Source organism: Euprymna scolopes, chromosome 21 (genome assembly GCF_053919585.1).
Source record: "Euprymna scolopes isolate OS-2025 chromosome 21, ASM5391958v1, whole genome shotgun sequence".
Classification (NCBI taxonomy): Eukaryota; Metazoa; Mollusca; class Cephalopoda; order Sepiida; family Sepiolidae; genus Euprymna; species Euprymna scolopes.
In genome coordinates, this window is record NC_136502.1 from 93402041 (window position 1) to 93427327 (window position 25287).

Consider the following 25287-nt stretch of genomic DNA (forward strand, 5'->3'; position numbering starts at 1 on the left):
ATAATTTATAAATACACACATACATATATATATAATAAATAATTAAATAAACAGTTTTAAATTTATGAAAGTCCCCCCACACACACACACACACATATATATATATATATATATATATATATATATATATATATGAACAAATGATTAATAAAACATGTTAACAGACATCTTGAAAAAGAGTTAAAAACATTTAATTTTAAAAAAGGAAGCACAAGATAAGTGGATAGTCCTTAATCCGCGGAGTTTCGAAGAAATACTCTACTTCTCATCAGAGGGCAGGAATTAGCAAAATGCAGGATCGGATTTTGCATATAAAAGTATTTAATGAAGCTACAAGTAAGTCACAGATCTTACTTGGTTAAAAAAAAGGGTGAGGTAAGGGGAATAGGAGGTAAAAAAAATGATAAAAAGATTTCACATGAATGGATAGTCCGATGAAGGGTAAATAATCCAAGAATGGTAAAATCCAAAACGGTCGAACTTAAAATTTCCAATCCAATGGGTAAATTCTAAATGGCCAAAAATGATCCAAAAGGCAGAGTTCCTTGGAAAAAATCGCAAATGGAATGAATTCCAAATCATTAAAAGAAAAAGCACCGGAGAGAATATTTAAAACACGTCTGTCAAGGCTGGAGGAATCAAGTAAATTAAGGTTTAAAAAAAAAAAAACGAAAAGCGGTGAAAGTTTAAATTTGAAAAGCAAGGTCAAACTGACCCAGACAAAAAGCGCGAAAGTTAGCGTTAATAATTAGGTCAACTTAGATATGCACGTGAAAGTACCAGAATTAAATTAAGAAAACTGGTCAGAAGAACAAATAAATGGCTAAGTTTATAAAATGGAGCGTCTATTATATTAAAAAAAAAATGAAAGTAAATAAATTAAAAATAGAAAATTAAAAAGTTAAAAAAAAAAGTTAAAAGTTACTTGTAAATATTAACACTTTAATATTTATAATATATTTTAAGTTTACCATTTTGATTACCTTGGTAAACTTATTGTAATTTTTATTATATATATATATATATACATATATATATATCCGATATATATATATATATACATACATATATATATATATATATATATATATATATATATATATTAAGTAGTAAGTTATAAAATATATATGGCAATTAAGCTACACTTAATATTCCGCGTTTAATCCACGGTAGGATTCATCAGGCTTATGCGAGGATTTTGTGGTTGTCTCGCGTTTTTATATACGCGCATTCTATTGTGTTTTTTAGTTAGCCAATCAGCTTTCTAGTTTTCCCCGCACCCTTCCTAATCAGCCAATGAGCAGGCACTTACAGGACAATGGCCGTTCCTTTGTGTGTGCTGTTTTGGCGGGGAGCGTAGGTATCTAGTGTCCTGACCTATTTTAAATCTAGGTTAGTACTAATGTTACTATTTCAAAAGAATTCATTAAATATTTAGTGAGTAAATTCTAAATTTGTTTTTATATAGATTACCTGAAGCTTCATTAATTACGGAATAGTAGTCATCGCAAGTGAACTTAGCTTCGACTCAACATTTTGTTGAGTCTCGCAGTTCCTTGCTTGACTAATTAAAAAACTGTTTAGACCATTAATCGTTATTAGCAAAAACCCTGAAAATTACACAGTACTTGAAAATACGTAAAACAAATTATAAATAAAAAGAAATACAAAATAGAAGACAACAAACAACGATGAATTTAAAACAATATTTTAGTAAATTGTTTTTAACTTTAAAGCTAAAAAGAATCAATTTCAGAAATTTTTTTTTTTTTAATGAAAATTCGGGTTTGCATTACTGTACACATAGATTCGAAAAAGTTGTCGAAAAACAAATATATAACAAATAAATGTTATCAAAGGCAAGATAAGTTACTTTTCTACCAAACTGTATATATTTTTTGTGGTTTTATTCAATGTAACATGTTTATTCAGCTCGAAAAATATACAGTGTTTACCGATGTATTGGAAAATTCAAGATGGTGTCTGACTCTCTCTTTAACACGGTAAGTTTCGGAAAAGGTGTTATAAATAAAAAACTAGACAAAATACGGTTAAAAAACCGCCGAATATATGTCAACCTATGTCACGGTAACATTTATTGAGCGAATTTTAACAGTATTTTATCCAGTTTTTTATTTATAACACCTTTTCCGTAACTTATAGTGTTAAAGAGAGAGTCAGACGCCATCTTGAATTTTCCAATACATCGGTAAACACTGTATGTTTTTCGAGCTGAATAAACATGTTAAATTGAATAAAACCACGAAAAATATATCCAGTTAGGTAGAAAAGTAACTCATCTTGCCTTTGGTAACATTTATTTGTTATATATTTGTTTTTTGACAACTTTTTCGAATCTGTGTGTACAGTAATACAAACCCGAAAATTCAACACACAACATATTATATCTTTTTGCTGGATATGGAACAAATCTCAATTCACTGGCACTTTTTTTCTTAAATTTTTAAAAGAAACAATAATTAAAAAAAAAGAAAACTTACAGTTTTCTGTCAATATGATCTTTTTTTTAAATTACAAAATAAAATAGGCAATTTTTGTTTTGTACACAGGGGTCAACATTTATCAAAGGCCCGGGGCCACTCGAGGATAAGAGTTACTGAGTGTACAGTATATAGTAATCGTTAGTAGCGGAAATTTGGTAAATTGGATTGCTTGTTTGGTTTTAATGATTTTAAATGATAAACAGCAACTATAAAGGCAGGTAATTCTTTTCTCATTAATTAATGTTTCGTGACACAGGACGGACGGACAAGTAAATTAATATTTAGATATTTACAAAAAAACAAACATTGAACAGCAAGTTATATTAAGTTTCATTGCACATATAAAACGCCGAAATAAAACTCGACGGAAAGCTAGCCGAGGACGGACGATAAACTCCTCTTTTTACTAGACAACAGACACTTTTCTAGTTTGTTTTTAAATAACGCAACTTTATATTTTCCAGTCTAGATTTATTTCGGCATTTTACGTCTACAATAACATTCGCTATAACTGCTTTTTCAAAGGGAGTCACCACTTATCATGCCCGAAAGCCACTCAAGGATAAAGTTTAATGAGTATGAAGTGATCACTGAAATAACAGCGTGATGGTCGTTTGTGGTGAAGATTAGGTAGAATTTGGTTGAGGTTGAACAAGTACTGGTTTACATTGGACTTGAAGATGGCTATGTTGTAGTCAGCTAGAAAGCGGCCCAGTGAAACAGAATTCCACGGGCGCGCAGTTCTAGGAAAGAAACTTTGTTTATGAAATTTGCGTTTAGATTTAGGCACAGATAAGGAATGCGGGAAATTGTTGGTAATGATTGTAGCTAGATAAGTGTTTTTTTAAGGTTTGCAAGGGACCATAGATTGAAGCTCAAACGAGCACTTCTTATCAAAATAACGGCAGAGCGGAGACAGTGGCGTAGCTAGAATAAACGTTACCCGGGGCGGTCCGCTCAAATGTCACCCCACTGACCCCCTCTTCACTCTATGCTAAGGGGGCGCCACTTCCCCCGTGTAAGCATATTTTTTGTGAAATATTAAACGGTTCATCTGCTAGGTTAATGTCGGCGCGTTACTTACGGAATACAATTAATTAAATTGCAAAAGCACCTGCTTCACAAGTTCTATAATTAAATACTTCCTCCCAAAAAAGCATAAAAGTATGTTTTTTGTATGCCGCTCGCGAAAACGTACTGACTGCATTATTAGAGTCCTAAATCATGGACTATTAAGACTGCTAAAAATGTTACACAAGAGGGATTGTTAGAAAACGAATGTTTCCCACAAAAGTTCAAAGAATGATTAGAACAACGTACAAAAACGGCCTTGGATTAATGTTCTTTTTTTTTGCACACCAACCATGGATTCTGGCAATGCTTGCAGCATTACCGTACCCTTGACCGCGACAGAACTTAATATCTAGTCCTTCGTTTTCTAATTTCTCAAGAATCTCGTAAGTCAATGCAGTAGCTGTTTCACCTTTCAAATGTAAAAATCCCAGGAATGACTCACTTCAACTGCACAATCGCTGATATGTACATATCTAATTACTGTTGACATTTAATCTGCATACAACGCATCTGGTGTGCTATCAAAAAGTATACCAAAGTACTTTGCATTCTTGATGTCAGCAATGAGTTTTTCAATCACATGTTATGCCGAAAGAGAAATAAACTCGTTCTGTGTTTCATGCGACATGTATGAACATATTGTCTGACTGTTCGCGCTTTGCTGGAGGCTGAACAGATGCTCCTTTAACACTACATCATAGTGAAATAACAATTCGACAAGTTCCAAGAAGTTACCTTTGTTTAATGAGGACGTATTCTAGCGATCTCTTCTAAATGCCAGGTTCTGTCGTGCAAGAAAAAGTATCACGTCTAAAACTCTGTGCAGAATGTCTCTGAACTTCATTTTCTCTTCTTCCATAAGGGAAATGTGCGATGCATCGATAGTTTTTGCAGCTGGAGTCGTAAAGCCAGCATTTTCACATTCTCTTAGCACGACAGATGGTCCTTTGACTGTTCATGCTCAATAATTTTGGGATTTAGCTCCCATCAGGCTTCAAAACCAGTGACGAAAGTAAATGTTCCAGGAGCCTTGTTATCTTTGGCAACCAACAAACAGCAAAAGCAGTACAACTTTCTGTCACGCAGCGATGAAGCCATCCACGATCGTAGCACCCTGTCGCCATTTGACAATGAAGAATAAAACCAGGTTGTAGAAAGTTGCTGAAATTCACCTTTAACCTTTTAACCTGGCCTTTTAACCGACCTGAAAGGTCCCTGCTTATTCTGGAATGGCTCTCTCTCTCTCCTCTCTCCCCTCTCTCTCTCTCTCTCTCTTTCTTTTGATGATATCAATTCTTACACTATCAGGCACTGGAATTTGCCATGATAACATATCGTTGAATGTTGACAAATTACTGGCGGTGCTGGCGGCTGAGCCTTCAAACTCTTCTTCTGATCAATTTGCAATTGCTGTATCATAATGATCTTCAATATCAGTTTGTTTTGTGTTGCTGTCTCTCGATTGATCGCTATCACTTGGAAAATGGCTTTCGAACTGTTTTTCATGCGCTTTACTTTCAGCTTCAATAAACTCAGAACTTTTGAGAATTTCTGGTTTTTGTATCCACTTCAGCAAAGATCCTTTAATGTCGTTTAGCGTTGCCTCTTTGTTTTTTTGGTTTTTAGCTTGACATTGTTGATAGCCGCTTTGACGGTTCAGTTGTTTCATGATTATCCAGGTTTCGGTTCTGAAAATAAATGAAATACATGCTTTTTCAGAAAACCTGGCACTGCTGTGCACCTAAGAAACTCAACAGTATTTGACATTCGTTTTTAAAGTTACAACAACATTAACATAAAATAGAACATTTTATTCCAATTTTCAACTCAAATTTTCAAATATATATATATATATATATATATATATATATATATATATATATATATATATATATATATAGTGCCAGTAATGTCTACAACGGTGTGAAGGAGTGACAGTACTTCACTGCTTAGCTGAGCGCTAGTCAGTTATACCCGTATTCGTACCCTTGTACCTGTGATGTTAATACACTTCGTTTGTTAGACCAACCTCGACTTGATTTTCTTCTTTTACTATTGGGTTACGATACAACAGATTGACGACGACGGAATCGAAACGAAATCACTGCAAACAATCACCAAAAGTGATTGAAATACAAGGATTCGCGAAATTTTTACGGCAAAACACTTTCGTTATTTCAAACAGATATTTAGATGCGCAAATATTAACAGCAAATTAATCACTGCAATAGTAATGTGACGGTGTTAAAAAAACAACTAAAGACTCGCTGTCAAAAACCTACAGCGAGAGAATGCGAATAATATTAAAATAATTGAACAGACTGACACGAGTGTTTCAAAAAAAAAAAAAAAAAAAAGAAAGAAAAAGGTTCACTGTTTTTTTTGTTTTGTTTTTGCACAAGAAACCAGTTTTTTTTTTTTTTTCACGATAAGAGTCTTTTTCTTCAAATGACTAGTTCAGGTTAACTACCACAAAAACACGTAAAACCACCATCAAATTTGACAAGAGGAGAAACGGACTGTGGAAGAGAGAAAGAACATATATTCGTAAGCATTAGTGCTTATAAAAGACCTTATAAAAGTCATATTGTGCAAAACACAGAGGTTAAAAATAAAAATGATTTTTCCATACAAAAAAGCCGATTCGCTAAAAAGCGTAGGATTTTATTGTTTGCTACGTAAAACCACGTACAAGTAAAAAACAAAAGTAAAATAAGTTTTTTTTGACAAATGTTATTTCGACGGACTTTATTTCTACAAAAAATATCTCGTACAATAAATCAAATTTCAGAAAGTAATCTTTTCTTAACTGTTATGCTTCAAACAAAAGAATTGAGATAAGAAAAGCTGGATGGAATTTTTGCTCACGAAATAATATTGAGAAAACTGATTTTTTTTTATTTCAAGTGTAAATTGTGTTTCGTAAATTGAATTCGTTACGATGGACGCCGAGTTTTACAATTATTCAAATTTCAAACAGAACAAAACCTCGCCTTGCAACAAAGTCAACTTGAAAGCCAGGAGAAATTTTTTTAAATTCAAGCAAAAAAAAAACCGCATTTTGCAACAAAGACAACTTGAAAGCCAGAAATTTTTTAAAATACAAGCAGAAAAAAACCGCACTTTGCAACAAAGACAACTTGAAAGCCAGGAGAAATTTTTTAAAATTCAAGCAGAAAAAAAACGCACTTTGCAACAAAGTCAACTTGAAAATCAGGAGAAATTTTTTAAAATTCAAGCAGAAAAAACCACACTTTGCAACAAAGTCAACTTGAAAATCAGGAGAAATTTTTTAAAATTCAAGCAGAAAAAACCGCACTTTGCAACAAAGACAACTTGAAAGCCAGGAGAAATTTAAAAAAAGAGTTGTTGCAACAACAGAAACATTTCGAAAAAATCTTGATGAAAACACAGGAAGAACAAAGGAAAATTCTGGAAGCAACACAGTTAATGAAAGCAAAGGAAAATCATGACGCATTCTCGCAGACGGCTGTGTGGAACGCCATAGAAAACTTCAATTATAAACCAGAAGAATATGCCACTTTTGACCATTTCTATAGGAGATATGAAAATATTTTTGTATCGGATTGCAGTACATGGAGAGACGCTAAAAAAGTTAGGCTTTTGCTAAGAAAATTGGGAACAGTGTATGAATGTCACTAGAAGAGAGGAAGACGACTGCACTGCTTATGCAATATAGTAAACAAGAATTGCGACGACTTTAAACCGGAGGAATTATCAACAATATAATAATAAACCCACGATCCGGGCTAAAAGTTCATTAAATGTATTGAAAATTTAACTAAAAATATATACTTGATAACTTAAAAAAAATTGTTTGCTATTGGGCTTAGAAAAATCGTATATAAAATGATTTGTTTATGAGATTAAAAAAACATTTTTCCAACTTTCTTCGTTCAGAGATACGTGCTTTTTTATACACACTAATAAGCACATACAGTTACAGAGGAAAACTCTAAAAAATAATTTGGAAAAAAAGATGTAACGATTCATTTGATAAATAACTAATACATACGATGGTACTTGAAAAAATATCGTTATACAATTTTAAAATTTAATAAGTTTAACTCTTTTTCAAAACTAAAAGTAAAAAATTGGGTTCGTTTTAGAATCCACAGAGGTTCGAAAAAAAATGGTCAAAATAACAAACAAATGTTACCAAAAGCAAGATAAGTTACTCTTCTACCTAACTGGATAAGTTTTAGGTGTTTTTATTTAATGTAAAATGTATATTTGGTTCGAAAAACCAGAACAAGAAAAAAATTCCTTTGAAGTCTTGACAATGAGTAAAAAATGAAACATAAAATAAATAAAAACAAATGGTGATAAAACTCCACCCCCCATGAATATCACGGCCATATTATTAATTTATCTTTCAGTGATATATTAATATTCGTTTTGTTTTTTATGTATGGTTTTCCATGTGTAAATCTAAGTGAATAAATGCGGTGTTTTTTCCATTTATCCGTTCATCTTAAGGCTTATTTAATTATTCGTACATAAAAATATTTTAATACCTTATATATAACCAATGGAATTACACACACACACACACACACACACACACACATATCACACACACATATATATATATATATATATATATATATATATATATATATATATATATATATATATATATACTAGCATGGGTGCCCGGCGTTGTCCGGGTGTTTGGAGGTGTGTGTTGAGCAAAAAATAGTGGTAGTAGGAAGGCAGGCTCGAACCTCTACCGTGAAGGAGGAAAAGAACGGGAAAAAACGTAACATATTTGCTGTTACGACTACCGCCAAACCAGAAGTGACGTAGGTTTAAATTAAGGCTAGATATTCGAAAAGAGGGGAAAGCTTTCGAAAATATCGACGAAAAAAGCAACCCCCTCCTGTAGAAAAGTGCCCAGTTGAGGGTAAAGAAATTAATGTTTTTAGCCAATTTTTCGATATTTGTCGTCTGAAGGGCCGATCCTCAAAGCGATACTGATCTTGTGAAAACTCGCCGCCTCTGTCGAAAGTTTTAGGCAGACATACAAACATACATGCATACATTTATATATTGGTAGCTCAAATTTTCGACCCAAACCGATTTAAAAGCTTGCCCTATTTCTGAATACCCTTTATGTAAAATTTCAAATGTTTAAATCAGAAATTGTCTGAGTAATTAGGTAGAGACCGCAGACGTCAATTTTTTAAAACTTTGACCTCTATTATGACCTCTTAACATTTATTGTTTTGGGCTCAAATCAAGTTATTAAGTTAGATCTATGTCAAAGGAACTTATATCTAAATGTTCAAGCGTTTATACCCGAAATCGACGGAGGAGTTTGGTAGAGTTCTCAAAGGTCAAATCGTTGAACTTTGACCCCTTAATAGTCAAATGTCTGGCCTAAAACGGATTACAAAGCTTTTCCCAAATCTCAATACCCTGTATATCAAATTTCGAGTCTGTAGACTGAAAATTGACAGTTGTGTAGGGAAATGTACACAGACAGACAGACAGACAGACAGACACTTTCACTTTTATATATATACTAGCATACTAGTATATATATATACACACACACACACACACACACACACACACACACACACACACACACACACAATATATATATATATATATATATATATATATATATATATATATATATATATTACTAGCAGACCGCCTGGTATTAAAATATGCTTAAATATATTTTGATTAATGCAGATTTGGTATTTATTATTATATTATATTAGACCCACTATATAATAATGATTTTAAAAAGTTTTTTAAAAATGATTCGTGCGCCACTACCGAGAATCGAAACCAAAACATTTAGCTTATGATTTACTTTTTTTCCTTTGACGTTAATGACTGTACGATGAAGACATGTTTACTGCAAGGTTAAAATTAAAACATGAACTAATACCTATTACGTCACGCATGCATATTCGTAATGCCGTCGTTTGACCGTCACCTGGCACATTTCCTTTTTTTTATTGTTTACACTTTTGGCACAGATTTTCCCGGCTAAGACTCAAATATATAGTTTCGCATGGGTTTGAATACCCTATATATGAACGTTCATGTATGTAGATCAAAGCAGACAGAGGTGCTTGGTCGGTAAAAACTTGTAAACAAAGATATATACGCATACATAAATATATATAGAAAGAAGTTTGTACTTACTGATAGGGAATTTATTAAAATATATGTTTAAAAGAATATGCAAATTGGCTAGATCTTTTGTAGATTAATGCAATTCAACGACCCATATATAACAAAGTTTTATTCCCTTTTTAAATGAGTAGAGAAAGGGGGTTTTATGATTGTCAATCCACAAAAAGAAACAAAATTAAAGGAGTATAGACATATATGTGTGTTAAAAAAATTTGATTTAAATTCTGTAAATTAAAGTTTACAACAATTTATTTTTCAAAAAAAAAAAAAAAGAGTACAAAGAAATTAATATTTTTTCGTTATTCCATGGAGTTTTAATGAATAGCTGGTCTCCTCAGAGTAAACGTAGTTAGCAAAATGATATTTATACGTAGTCCATAAATTTTGCTCGTTGGTACATAAATTGAATACTAAAATTTTAGAGAAATCATGTATGTATGAAATCTGATAAACTGTCAAACGGATAGGTTACAAGGATAATCCAAAAGAGGTCTAGACTCTATGAATAATCCACAGAAAAAGTGTGATGTAGTTCCCAAAATTTGACATCAAAATGTCTGTAATGTAAAATCAAATTTGAAAGTAGCATTCTAAATTATGTCGTAAGATGCGATTCACTGGAAAAAATGTCTATATTTCTACTTTTTTCTTACACCCTCCCCCCCCACACACACACACATATATATATATATATATATATATATATATATATATATATTAAGAGAGAAAGAGAGAGAGAGAGAGTGAGAGGGAGAAAAAAAACAACGGAACACTGTCAAAACATAATCATACAGGTACTTTATTTATATAACAATTTTATGAACAGCACTTAATAATAAATATTCTCCACAGTTCATTTCTTATTTAAATTTTCAATATATATGTAATAGTTTGGATCATATTAACATTATCAGTAATAGTCTTAGTCTAATTTATTATTATTATTATTATTATTATTATTATTATTATTATTATTATTATTATTATTATTATCAGCAATAATAATAATAATAATAATAATAATAATAATAATAATAATAATAATAATAATCTGAGGAGACTTGTTGTCACTCCAGAGTTCTTCTCAAAAAGAAGCGAAACTTCCGGTAACATTATTTTTTATGGAAATCGCTCCAGACAAGGTAAAAAGTCTCCTACTGTAAAATGCTAACAAGAAAGAAAAATGATTATAGCGTAACCAGCAGATGTAGAAGGAAAACAGTCAGCAGGAAATGAGTTCAACAAGTTCGCAGTTCTTGGAAAGAAGCTACCGTCTAGAACTGCACAGAACTTAAATCCTACCACAAGATCAACAGGGACCGGATCATTACTGGAATGAACTAATCTTTGTTGACTTTGGGGGCCCGGGATCCTGGGCTGACGTAAATATGTAAAATTCAAAACGACTGCGTAAAAACATTAAATAAACGTGTTAATGTATAAAACACACTAACACATGAAAATCAATTGTGGAAATCAACCATTTGGCTCCAAAGATTCTTTTTCAGATCTCTCGTTGACATAATAATGGACAAAGGTTGGTCTTGGGTGACGATGTTGGCAGCTTTTGGAACTCATTTTTCTTGCGGAGGTTTACAGTACACAGTTGGATTCATACGCATCGCTCTTCTGCAAAACGCCGACGAAAATGAGAAACGTTATATTACTTGGATTACTTCGATGTATGCCGGTATGGTCAATTTATCAGGTAAGTTACAAGTTGTGTCTCCACTGTAGATGTAGCACTGTTTATTGTGTAAGCGTTGTGTAACGTTAAATTTTAACATTTTAAAAGCCTATTCGTTAACATCACAATTTAAAGTCGAACAAAAAACACCAACATAAACACCAAGTATATAGTAACTATAAAAAAATAATGTCGTTTTTTTGACGTTCAACTTCAAAAGATCATAACCCCTTTCATAATAAACTTTATTAATCGAAATAAAAATCATTAGAATCAACACATTTTTGCCAACGAGAAACAGGTTTATTTATTCCATTAGCATGGAAATACGGAGTTCCAGAAATGATGAAGTTATTGAAAGCCGATTTGGCATCATCTCCGCTTTTAAAGTATTTTTCCCGCTTGAAGTTGTCGAGATGCTTGAAAAAGTGATAATCGGTGGGCAAGAGGTCCGGTGAATATGGCGAATGAAGCAGTTTCGTAGCCCAATTCGCTCAGCTACTGCAGGGTCAGTTGAGAAACATGCGGTGGAGCGTTGTCATGGAGGAGAATGGGTACCTTCATATTGACCAATCTCGGGCACATACTGTGGAGCTTTTGGTGCGTTTCGTCAATTTGTCGGCAGTACTTCGCCGTAATCGTTTCGCCCGAATTCAAGAATCTAAGATGAATGAGACCAGCCGCAGATCACCAGTCACCATAATGTTTTTTTGGTGCAATTTCAGCTTCGGGAAGTGTTGTGAAGCTTTTCCGGCATCCAACCACTGTGCCAAACATCGCCGGTTGTCGTAGAGAATCCACTTCTCATCACACGTCACAATTCACTCGAGAAATGGATCGTTTTTTTTTTTCTTTTTGCGCAGAAGGAACGTAGAAGATACCTCAAAACGACGACTTTTTGACAATCGTTCAATTCATGCGACACCCATTTATTCAAAGTTTTTTTACTTCTCTATTTGCTTTAAATAGCGAACGACTGTTGAGTGGTTGACCTCAAGTTCAACAGCAACTTCACGTGTGGTTTTGCAAGGATCAGCTTCAATTAAGGTTTTCAAATGTTTATTATCAACCACAGTCGGCTGGCTGCGACCGTCTTCATCTTCGAGGCTCTTGTCACCATTGCGAAATTTCTTGAACCACTGTTGTGCCACACGTTCGTTAGTGGTTTCTTGGTCAAAGGAATTATTGATATCACGAGGTGTCTCGGCAGCTTTTCGGCCTAGTTTGAACTGGAACAAGAAAATCACGCGGATTTGAATTTTGTCCATGCTGTCGAAAAGCCTGCAAAAAATTAATTTAGAAATTGAGAACGGCAACCAATAACGCGATTCGATAGAGCGAAAAACGCGCTTCAAAATGATATATAACATGGCTATATATCAATTCATAAATCATATAAACGTTACATATGTGAGAAAACGATATTGTTTTTGCACCAACCCAATATATAGTTAAAATTCATGCGCAAATATATAAAATAAACTAACACAGGAAAGTCAATTGGTGAAGTCAAATATTTGTCGAAAAGTGTTGTCTCTGGATGGCATAACAATAGATAAATGTTGGTCTTGGGTGCCAAAGTTCGTAGCTTTTGGAACTCGTTTTTCTTGCGGAGGTTTACAGTACACAGTTGGGTTCATGCGTGACGTTCTCCTGCAAAACGCCAACGAAAATAAGAAATAATATATTACTTGGATTACATGTATGCCGGTATGATCTATTTATTAGGTAAGTTGTAACGTAGTACACGATTACACGCGGGACTCACATTTTGTAGCAGAGTATGTTGCAAGGAACATAGGACTAATAATAACTCGACTCCATTTTATTTTCACATTCTCCCGCCACGCGTGACTTCTCGTTACGGCTTTGACGTCAACCACGCCTCTAACATGAACGTGCTATCTAACCTGTCCCCGAAACTGCTCCCCTGTTTCACACGTTCTTTTTGTTCTTTATTCTTACGATGACGTCATTTTGCATTTCGTCCGCGCTCTGTTACATAGTTACAAGTAGCGCCTCCACTGAAGATGATGTAAACTAGCATTATTGATTTATTGTTACTCTGAATTTTGCGTTTATCGGTTGTTAATTCCCTTCATTCTTGTGGCAATTTTTTTGTGGCAAGGAGATAATGGCTTTGCAAATGGAGTCATAGGTGGCTTCGTGGCTGGGTTCGAATCTACTGACCCGCAGAAATACACTGATGATTGCATAATCATGAAACACTATTGTATGTAGTTATAAAAGAATAACTATAATATATATATATATATATATATATATATATATATATATATATATATATTTAGTCATCGACTGTTTCGTTGTATCAGAACTCATCAATGCCGCTAGACTAGCATCTCTCCCAAGAACCGTCGTATTGACAGTCGGCAATTCTCCCTCTCGACCATACAAAAAAATGGTCCAAGAGTTAAAGAAGGAAGAAATCGATTTTTCAATATTTTTCCATAAATTTTTGTTAATTTTAACTGAAAATTCTATTTTGCAGATCATTACTATTGCAGCATATAATGATAAGTGAAAAAATGAATCCTAAAAATGGTAAGCCCACCTCTTGGCGAGGATATAAAAACCCGAATTGTAGGATTAAGGTAGTCCAAAATGACTTCCAAGCAGAGTTTTGATATTTTAAGAAAAGAAAATGTGAAAATATCTTTTTCTGCAGTGAAGCTAATTGGTCAAAGGTTCGAAGTCAGACGCTTAGTAAAAGGGAAATCTGGACCTGGTGGCCCTAGAGCATCCACCTTGGGGACAACTACAGGCTTACATTAACTATTTTGAAGGATCGAAAGAAAACTTATGTTGACCATAGCAAAAAATTCCAAACAGGGGCTCGAAATTCTCTTTCTAGATATACAATATCTAGACGAATGAAAGAAATGGGATTTTCTTCTAAAAGGTGTGCCAAGAAGCCATTTTTATCTAAGAAGAACATCAATGATAGAAAGAGATTTTTCTCATATTATGGCAAGAAAGAAACAGACTGGTTCAGAAAAGTTTTCTGGTTAGATGAATCAAGATTTTGACTTGTTAGTGATGCTGCCGATACTCTCGAACGGCGCAATCGAGGAACAGGAGAAATATTTTCGCCAAGTTGCATAAAAACGACAGTTAAACACGGGAATGACAATGGTCTGGGGAAATTTTACTGCAACAGGAGTTGAGGAACTTATTAGATGTGAGAAATCAATCAATGCAAAGGAATACATTCGAATATTAGAAACAGAACTGTTACCAAGTATCCAGAAGCTGGGAATATCTCAGAACATTATTTTTCAACATGATAATGCCCCTGCACACACTGCTAAAGTAACAGAAGAATGGTTTTCTGATAACTCATTTGATGTTATATTTTGGCCAGGTCAAAGCCCCGATTTAAATTCAATCGAGAATATTTGGTTCATAATACCTCGTGCATTGGCCAGAAGAACTTGTTTGAACAATGACAAACTGTCGGACGCTGTACAAAGTGAATGGAATAGCATCTCCTCTTCACGGAGCGTTCCACTTTGATTAAGAGCATGTCTAAAAGGATTGATCTTTAAAAAAATCAAAAGGGAATGCGATTCCATCCTAAGCATTTATTAAAGTAAATGTCTTGTTCTGTGTTATTAGTCTCGTTTAAGTTTCCTTGTTCAATTGTTCATTGTTCAATGTAGCTTTTAGTGCAATAAAATGTATAAATTTTGTTTGGTCCATTTTTTTTTTTTGCTCACGAGTATATATATATATATATATATATATATATATATATATATATATATATATATATGTGTGTGTGTGTGTGTGTGTGTGTGTGTGTGTGTATGCGTGTATGTATATGCGTGTGTGCGTATGCGTGTCTTTATTCATTTTCGCTTACATAAACACAGAGACACGTACACAAACATACACATATCTATCTACGTTGGTTAGGCTTTTAATTATACCGTCGAAATTAATTCCTATATATTCAAGTGTAATTGATATATTCATACTTGTACAATATATATTATACTATAATCTTACATATAAAGTATTTTTTTTCTTTTAGCACAATTTAGATAATTAACCTTTTTATTCCTAATAGGACATATCTGTCACATGAATAATTTTAAAATGCTAAAACACTTTTCTTCGGATGAAATGGTTTTAGATGGGACTAATTAGGGTTATACTTAAAGAAGTTGTTGCCAACCGTACGATGACACTAGTTTCCCCGCTGAAGAGTAGTTCAGTGCGCAAGTCTACAGAGAGAAAGAGATCATACGGCCGGCTTTCAAAAACTTCTGCTGCGATGTCCAATGTTGGTGACCGTATGCCAATGAAAGGCAAGCCAGTGAAAAGGGTGTGTGCGATGTCCTTCGGTTTATTCGTTAGAACATTTTATTGGTATACACACACACACACACACACACACACACACACACACACACACACATAAAAATAAATAAATAAACATTTAGAATTTTATTAATAATATCGATATAGATCACATTTTTATTAATAAGAAAAACAACAAAAGCGTTATTTCATAAGGTCTTTTCCATGTCAGATTTTTTGTGAATTAATAGGTTTTCGAGAGTGCTGAAAACGAAAATAACAGAAAAATCCCAGGAAACAAGTAGTTTCCAAAATATAAAGAAATTATAAAGTGGGGGACCAGTTTTCTATATTAATTTAACGTAAAATGAACATCTACTTTATAGCTAAGGTGGCCATGCAGTGGGTGCTCATTTTACGTTAAGTTAATATAGAAAAGTGATCTTCCACTTGTTGAAACAGTAATGTACGACCTTAAGGGCAAATGTCACTTAGCCCACTACACAATTTAGCTTTCCAACGAGCCTTCATTTATTAAATTCCGATCAGTAGTTGCCGAGATTTCAAACTTAGAAATTTGCCTAAAAAATTGGTATATCTATACATGGATATGTCCATACTCGTCGCCAAATTGAATATTGGAATGTTCATACCTTTGGTTCTATTGGCTGAAACATGAAAATTGTACAAGATTATAATACTGTTCTTTTGTTAAAATTTTATGACAACTGGTTAAATTTTAAAACCAATAAAATATACCCAAATTAGCATTATATATATATATATATATATATATATATATATATATATATATATATATATATATATATATATATATATATATATATATATATATATATATATAGTGTCCTAGCAAGTCAGCTTTAGTTTTGCTGCTTTGGGAAGAATTTTGTTTCGGAGTTTTTTGCTTCGTTGTCTTCCCTTATGGCCTTGTCAGGCCATTAATATATATATATATATATATATATATATATATATATATATATATATATATATATATATATATATATTAGGGGTTCAGCCCGGCTTTGCTCGGGCTCTATGTACTGTTCCCCTCCCCCCTGAAAGGTGTGAGTCCCTAGATTGTCCTAATCTAATGGTTCGTAACGAACAACGCCTAGTCATACAAAAAAGGCGAAATAAGGGTTTTTGGGCCGTTTTGTATAATTATCGAGTTACCTGCCCATGTCAACGGAATTTAGCACTGTCTGTATACAGTTGCGGTAACATGCGTTGGCGTACGGCCAGGGCTTGTGGCGCAATGAATAATACGCCTGACTACAAATCTGAATATTCCAGGTTCGAATCCTGGCAAGTTCGTAATAATTTTAACCATCATTTTATCCAACGTTCACTCATTATCCTTACCCTAAGTGGGGGTATTTTTGTTTTTTCAATGATTTTGTTTTGTACATATGAGAATTTCGCATACTCCGAGTTCACAAGGAAAGCGTTGATAGTAAGACGATGTTGAGTGTAGTTTTAAATAAAAGTCGAAAAGCATAAAATAATAATTTCCAATTACTCAGTAATTAGATAATTGATTTATTTGACAAATGAACCTTTTACTCTTTTGTTTATTAATGCTATTATACGAGGGGCGTGCAATAAGTAATGCCCCTGACCCACTTCCAGGTGTCTGATTTAGCTGAAATTTTGCAGGTGCAACAATTTATATCTCTACGAGTTAAGTGGTAAATTACAGCTCAAAATTCATTGTGGTTTCTGTTTTACAGGTGTTTGAACTGAGTCAGGTGTGAAATGGAACCTGTTGAATGTCGAGCAGTGATCCAGTTTTTGTATTTGAAAGAACGCACACCACAGGAGACTTTTGATGAAATGAAAGAAACTTATGGTGATAATGCACGATCATATGACCTTGTAAAACGCTGGCATCGTGAATTCAAACATTGCCGGAAGTCTGTGGAAACAGCTCCCAGACCTGGTCGCCCCCGTTCTGCCATTTATGGGGCATCTGTCCGTCAAGTTGAGGCTGCCATTTTGGAAGATCGACACATTACTATTCGTCAAATAGCCGAAGATGTCAAGATTAGTACAGGGTCTGTGGAAACTATCATTCATGACCATTTGCATATGCATAAGGTGTCTACCAGATGGATTCCCAAGTTGCTCACACCATTCCAGAAGCGAGAACGCGTCGAGTGCTCGAGGATGAATTTGGAGATGTGCCAAGAAGATGAGTCAAAGTTTTCAAAAGACTGATTACACAGGATGAAACCTGGGTCCATCACTATGATTCAGAAACCAAAGCCCAGTCAATACAGTGAAAGCACTTGGATTCACCACCTCCAAAGAAGGCAAAGGTGCAGCCCTCCACTGGCAAGGTCATGCTCACAGTTTTCTGGGACCAGGACGGAGTAGTGATGACAGATTTCCTGGCAAAGGGTGCCACAATTACAGGAGCCTATTATGCTTCATTTTTGAGGAAATTAAGAAAATCTATCAAAATCAAGAGGCGGGACAAGATCAGCAAAGTACCCTCCTCCTGTAGGACAACGCTCCGGTCCACAACTCGCATGTCGCCATATCAGAAGCACCGGCGTGTGGTTATGAAAACATCCTCCATCCGCCCTACTCTCCTGACCTTGCACCCTTTGACTTTCACCTCTTCACAGCCATGAAGTTGTTTTTGAAAGGAAAGCGTTTCCCAGATGATGAAGCCTTGATTTCTGAAGTCACTACGTGGTTGGAGGACCAACCTGGGGTGTTCTACAAAAACGGTCTCCAGAGCTGCATCAAACGATGGGAGAAATGCATAACTCTGGGTGGTTCCTATGTAGAGAAAGACTAATAACTGTGCCAAGTTTCGTTGCTCTACTGCTATGGGAAGTGGGTCAGTGGCATTACTTATTGCACGTCCCTCGTATAACCAGTTTTATGAGGAATTCATTTTCCCTTTTATGCTTATACAAAATGAATTCCACAGTAATTTAATGCAGAAAAGACCATATAATTTTTTTTAATTTTTTGTTTTTCCTAATTAATAAAAATTTTACAATGTTCAGACGCAGAAAATTTCTACAACATTGGAACATAGCATATAAAACACCGTGAGAATTAGGAGGGGTAGTTCTATTAGCTATTTAATAAGACGCATATTTTTAGCATACTTCTGTCCTTCTTTTTGCTTGAAGCGATTTGGCTTATAGGAATTATGTTTTAAATTTAAATTAAAATAAGATTGATAAAAGTATAAGGCTCCGTGGAAGATTAGGATGAATCCCCGAAAATGGAATATTCTACGCTTTCCCTCATCTAGAGACGACAGTTATTGTATTGCAATTTTCGTTTCTTTCGAGGAATATCTTATGTAAAGTATTTCGGTATGCATGTACATATATACAAACATAAATACATATATACATAAATACGTACACACACACATACACACACACGCGCGCACATATATATGCATTACAAATGAGTCAACACTTATCAAGGTCCGGAGGCCACTCAAGGATAAGTGTTAATGAGTATACAGTGACTATATATATATATATATATATATATATATATATATATATATATATATAAACAAAAAAAAACTATATGCTAAAATTATTGTCTATGACTCAATGTTTGTCACAATAAAAGACATCGTTTCCGAAACGATCGTACAATTTATTGGCTTTGTTGTTTTTCTTCTTGTTGAAACTGATTTTTAATTTTAATTTTGAATTATAAATTATCAATCACCTTACCATATATATATATATATATATATATATATATATATATATATATATATATATATATATATATATATATATATATAAGAGTAGGTAGTAGTTTGCTTGAAGCATTGTTGGTAAAGCAATATATTTTTTTAAGCCAAGAACAATGCGGACGAAAACCGGAAAGGATGAAGTAAAAAAGAAAAACAAACAGATGTAGATAAACAAGAAAAACAAAAAGTAAAACAAAAAAAAAAGAAAAACAAACAGACAGATGTAGACGATACTCTACATCTGTTTGTTTTTCTTTTTTACTTCATCTTTTCCGGTCTTCCTCCGCATTGTTTTTGGCTTTAAATATATATATATATATATATATATATATATATATATATATATATATATATATATATATGAATGACTCAACATCATATAAACTCATTTTTTTCTTGCAGAAACGGAGTCACTCTTTTGGTTGTCAAAGCAAAATGCTTATTTATTGCAGGACCCATTGCTAGCTTCATTGTGTATAAATATGGTTGCCGGACGACAGTTATTGTTGGTGCATCGATGGAAGCTATTGGCTTTATCATTTGTTTCTTTACTCGAAACATATGGATCTATTTAATTTCATACAGCCTTTTGACAGGTAAGTTTCTTTTATTAAATTACCTGTATAACGGCACGGTTTATATCAGTTGGCTATTTTTTTGTGTGTGTGTCTGATAACTTGGCCCTGACACCACATGCAATCACATCGCTATCATTGATCGCAATTTCCGTGACTAATAGTCGCTACCAATAGGAGTACTGGGAATCTGGAGAGACTTGTTGTCAGTCAGACTCCATGAAACACCACAGACAAACTTTTGATGATGGCCTGTGTAAAAAGTTCTAGTGAATAATAATAATAATAATAATAATAATAATAATAATAATAATAAGAAGAAGAAGAAGAAGAAGAAGAAGAAGAAGAAGATGAAGAAGAAGACACGACGACGACGACGACGACGACGACGACGACGACGACGACGACGACGGCGGCGGCGACGGCGGCGACGTTGAAAATATGTGTCCCGAAGAAAAATTTTTTAAATATTTTTTTAACTAGCCAATGACCGATTTCTTATTTTATCGAGATGATAAATTTCTATAAAATACGAAATCGGTGATTCGGAAAAAAACTGTTTTATTAAATTATTTTCCAGGTTATTCTGAGGAAATCTAAATTAGAGGGTAAAATCTCTTCGCCCTCTTTTGAATATGATTTATAAAATATAGACTATTGATCAAGATTCAATCGATGAAATTAATTTGAAATAAAATTGCTTTCTGAGAACATGAACCAATATTTGGAATAAATTACTAAATAAGCAGTTTTAATTATTTATTTTTTGTTAAGAAAACTATTAAGGTCAATGAAATAGGAAACAATCTAGCACTCCACATACTTAATTGATGTAGAACTATAAATAAAAGCCAATTTTGCTCACTGGAAAAGTAATGAACCTTATAATGTGTTTATCTTTATTGATATGACTTATTACCGAGAGATATATTGTATTTTCAGGCGTTGGTTCGGGATTAACCCTTACAGCTATTATAGTGCTGGTTAGCTTCAATTTCGACCGCTATCTCTCCTTTGCGCCTGGAATGGCTGTTTCTGGGCAAGGTGTCGGCCTTATCGTCATGCCTATTATCTGTAATTTTATATACGAGAAATATGGCCTACAACCCACTTTTCTCATTATTGCGGGCATTACTCTACAAAAATGGGTGCTTGGCGCCTTGATGCGACCCTCTTCGTTCGAATTAGACGAGCTTTCCAAATCGAGAAATTCCAAACAATTTAATTACGAAATGAATGCAACAAAGATAAAAGGATTTAACAAAAAATCTTTCAATAACGAAAATGGAAACAATAATGGTGAAAAAGTGAGTATTTTTCAGTTTCTTCTTTATTATAGAATTCAAACAAAATTAAGAGTCATTTTCAGAATAACAAAATCCATAAACAAATTGGTCCATCGCATGTATGTAAAACTTTTTTTTTTGCCTTGTACTAGTCAGTTATAAGTTATCTCCCTGCATTCAGTTATCTTGGTTGTAAATGATCTCACTTTATTATAAGAATTCTTCAGTGACGTCACACTAGAAATAATAAAGTGCATCTTTTAAACCACGGCATCTTAGTGTTTTAAAGTGTAAAACCTCACATGTGAACGCCGAGTAGAAATGATATGAATTCTAATTTCTTTCAAACTATGAATTTAAGCATATTTAGAAGATACATAATGTTAATGAAATCAATAGTCGAAAAAGATTTACACTGTATTCCTTATCAAGAATAGTACTGTAATCTTTCAATTTTTGAGCCCGGACAACGCTGACTAGAACAAATAGTCTCGGACTATTGTTAATTTCGTGTGCCATTCATTTCTCAATATTATAAAGTAAATAATGTTTGCATATGCAATAGCCCAAAGAGATTAAACGTCTATCACTTACAAAAAAATAATACTATATTACATTGTTTTTATCTTTGACAACGCGAAGCAGAACAAATGTTTTCAATTAATTCCTAATTTCTTGTCCCAATCTCCTATTTTACAATAATATGAAGATAAATTGTGTTAATAAAGACAATAGTTCGAAGAGATATAATATATACCACTTACTAAAAGTAATATCATAATTTTACAAATTTGATCCCCGGACAATGCCGAGTAAAACAAATGATTCCGATCAATTTTTACATTTTTGTTCCCAATCCTTAATTCCATAATGTCTCTACGGCGATGGAATCACTATCTTTTAGGGTATCGCTGAGAAAATTGACCATATGCTGTCTGCTCATCGCTCTACCAACGTTCATGTCTGTGGAGATTTTAATGTTCACGACTTTGAATTTCTGGTCCACTTAAACAAGAAAGATGACAGAAGGAGGTTCTATCATGATGTCTCCATTACTTATAGTCTAAGATTGTTAACGAACCCACTCGCTAATGGGTAATTTGCGAGTCTTGGAAATATTTTTCTAGTCTCTTTCGAAAGTTTTAGGCAGACATACATACATACATACATACATACATACATGATGATGATTGCTACATCTTTCCAGATGATCGCCGTCACATGTCTTCTCAAACCAGCAGTAGATTTGCACACTTTGCTGCATATTAAACATGTCGTTTGGTTCGGACTAAAAGGTGTGAAGTTGATCTGAACAGGAGTTTTGTGCGACTTAATGAGGTTGACATAGCCAGCTTTTGACAAAAGCACTTGTTCACAAGTGTCGCATTTCCAGCTGTGTGTGTCATGGTTAAAACCATCAATTAAACCTTTGCGAAGCTCTCGCTTCAGATTGCTGTGGGCCTGCTTTTTTTCTCTAGAGCATCACAACTTTCACGTACAAGCTTTCGCCACTTCGGCCTTTGCAGAGTAAGTTCTTTTCATGTGTCGATTTGTAAGACTTTCGAATTATTCTTTTTAGAGTCTTTGAACCTCTTCTTAAGTTTTTGTTGAGGGCGCATACATACATACATACATACATACATACATACATACATACATACATACATATATTTAAACAGACAGGTGAGATTTATATTATAGAAGATGGTCTAACTCAGATTAATAACGAACCCACTCGTGTACCTAATGCTAATGGACAATTTGCTAGTCTTGGAAATATTTTTCTGGCAACTTGCCCTGAACTGTCTCATCCTCTATTCTGTCCCAGCCCGGGAACTTTCGATCACTTGGTTGTCTCAATTAAGATTAAAACAAAATGAAACAAAGCCTCATATGTTCCTCTACATCACACAGTGTATTGCTACTCGATGGCTGACTGGGACAACTTCCAAACATATTAGAAATACCCCTACGCTCCATGCTCAAATAGGGTTTGACTTCTATAGCCTCTGACTTACCAGATTTGCTAACTGTCATGTCAGTATAAACAGTTACATACACTGCAAATATTTCAATAGATACTAAATAGTCAAATGTGGCATACCTCTGAATGTACGGCTGTCATTGCACACAGAAATGACTATTTACATTGCTTTTTACGAAATAGATGCTTAGAAACTAACACCGCCTTTAGGATTGCCAGAAACTACTACAAAAATTGTTATAGAAAGCGCGAGAATTTTCTTTCAAACTATCAAAAGTAGTTGAACAGATGATTGATTCTCACGAGTTTTGGCGCATAATAAACAGGGTCTTGAACAGACACCTATCCTCCATCCCAACCATCGTCAATGGACCTGAAGTGATTACATCAGCACCCGACAAAGCCACACTCTTTGCTAAGCACTTTCCATCAAACTCCACCCTGTATGATCAGTACCACCTACATCAGGACTGAAAATTCTGTGAGCGACATCTATATATCTACCCGAGATTTTGCCAAACTTATCAAGAACCAGCAAAGCAACTGACCATGACATCATTCCAATCATAGTGCTAAAAAAGCAACCGGAACTAACTCCTATACTTACAAAACTGTTTAAAACGTTTCCTAAAGGAGAGATGCTTATCAACACCTTGGAAAACCTCGACATTCTGCAGTGTACTTAAAAATACAAGGAATCGTCCTTCTGCATCTCAGTACAGATACAATCAGTCATCTGTGCGTCATGATTAAGTTGCTCGAGTTCATGATAAACAGAGATTTTTTTAAACTTCTTATCTTAGCAAAAGCAACCTATTCATGACAAGCAATATGGTTTTCATTTTGCAAGACCAACAGCTGATGCGCTGATGGTAATATCACACAAAATCAGTTAATCTATTGACGGTGGTCTCGTTTATAGAGCAATAGCTTTTGATATATATCTAAGACATTAGATAGAGTGTGACATAAATGCCTACTTCATAAGATTTCTAGTTCCGGAATAACTGGAAATGTTCTCTCAAATCTTTTCTCTCTGATAGGTTTATTAATATAGTCGTTGAGGGACAGAAATCCAAATCTCATGGAATTAACGTTGGCTTACTTCAATTATCTATTCTGGGCCTAAATTTCTTCCTGATATTCATCAACGATCTCCCAAATCATATTCTACGATAATTTGTCGATATTTATGCAGACAATACTACAATCTATGGTAATACTTCAGAGTCTGGCAAAGACTGACTCTCTTTTCTCCGCATTTGAGCGCATAGTAAAAAAAAATATGAGTTGTTAACTTTAATGTATTCAAAATGAAGTTCCTTATTGGCACTACTAACGATCTATCTTTCACTCGGCCCAATGTAAATCAACAGCTCTCGCCTCGAGGACCCACTCTGCTTCAACAAACTTCTGGGACAGACCTTCACCCCTGACCTAAAATGAAACACTTAGATCAGATATGTTACCGAAATCGTTGCAAAATAGATGAATCATTCTATTACTCCAGAAAGTATCTCACTCTCAACGCAATTATCTATCTCTATACAAAATTCGAATATATTTGGGGAGGACTTGATAAGAATATCCTTTTTATGTCTTAACAGGGTAAAAACCATCTTCGAAATCTAATAGACAACCTCTTTCGACTCCGTCCTTTTTCTCACAGAAGAGACTTTGCGAGTCTATTTTTGATATATCGTTATTTTCTCGGTATGTGCTCGACTACGCTTCAGTGTATGATATCTATGTAAAATATTCGCAAATATAACACGAAAATTCCAGAAGCAATGTTATTATGTTCATTTCCTACAACTGTGTGTTTGTGAAACAAAGTATTGTGGTTTTCATGCTTCACGTGGTGAAACAAAATACTATGGTTTGCCTGTTTCCAGTCAGTCT

General features: G+C 34.0%; 1 protein-coding gene across 2 annotated transcripts in view; it reads left to right on the forward strand.

Moving 5' to 3' along the window:
• LOC145243016 (monocarboxylate transporter 9-like) overlaps positions 1-25287 on the forward strand; it is a 45579-nt gene that overhangs the window by 3356 nt on the left and 16936 nt on the right. The window contains exons 2-4 of one of the 2 annotated variants that reach the window (XM_080106131.1): positions 11255-11466; positions 19993-20136; positions 21058-21422. In XM_080106131.1, coding sequence (XP_079962257.1) covers positions 11286-11466; positions 19993-20136; positions 21058-21422 — 690 coding nt within the window. In that variant the 5' untranslated portion in view covers positions 11255-11285. The remainder of the gene's footprint in view (positions 1-11254; positions 11467-19992; positions 20137-21057; positions 21423-25287) is intronic. The other variant, XM_080106132.1, reaches the window with a different exon arrangement.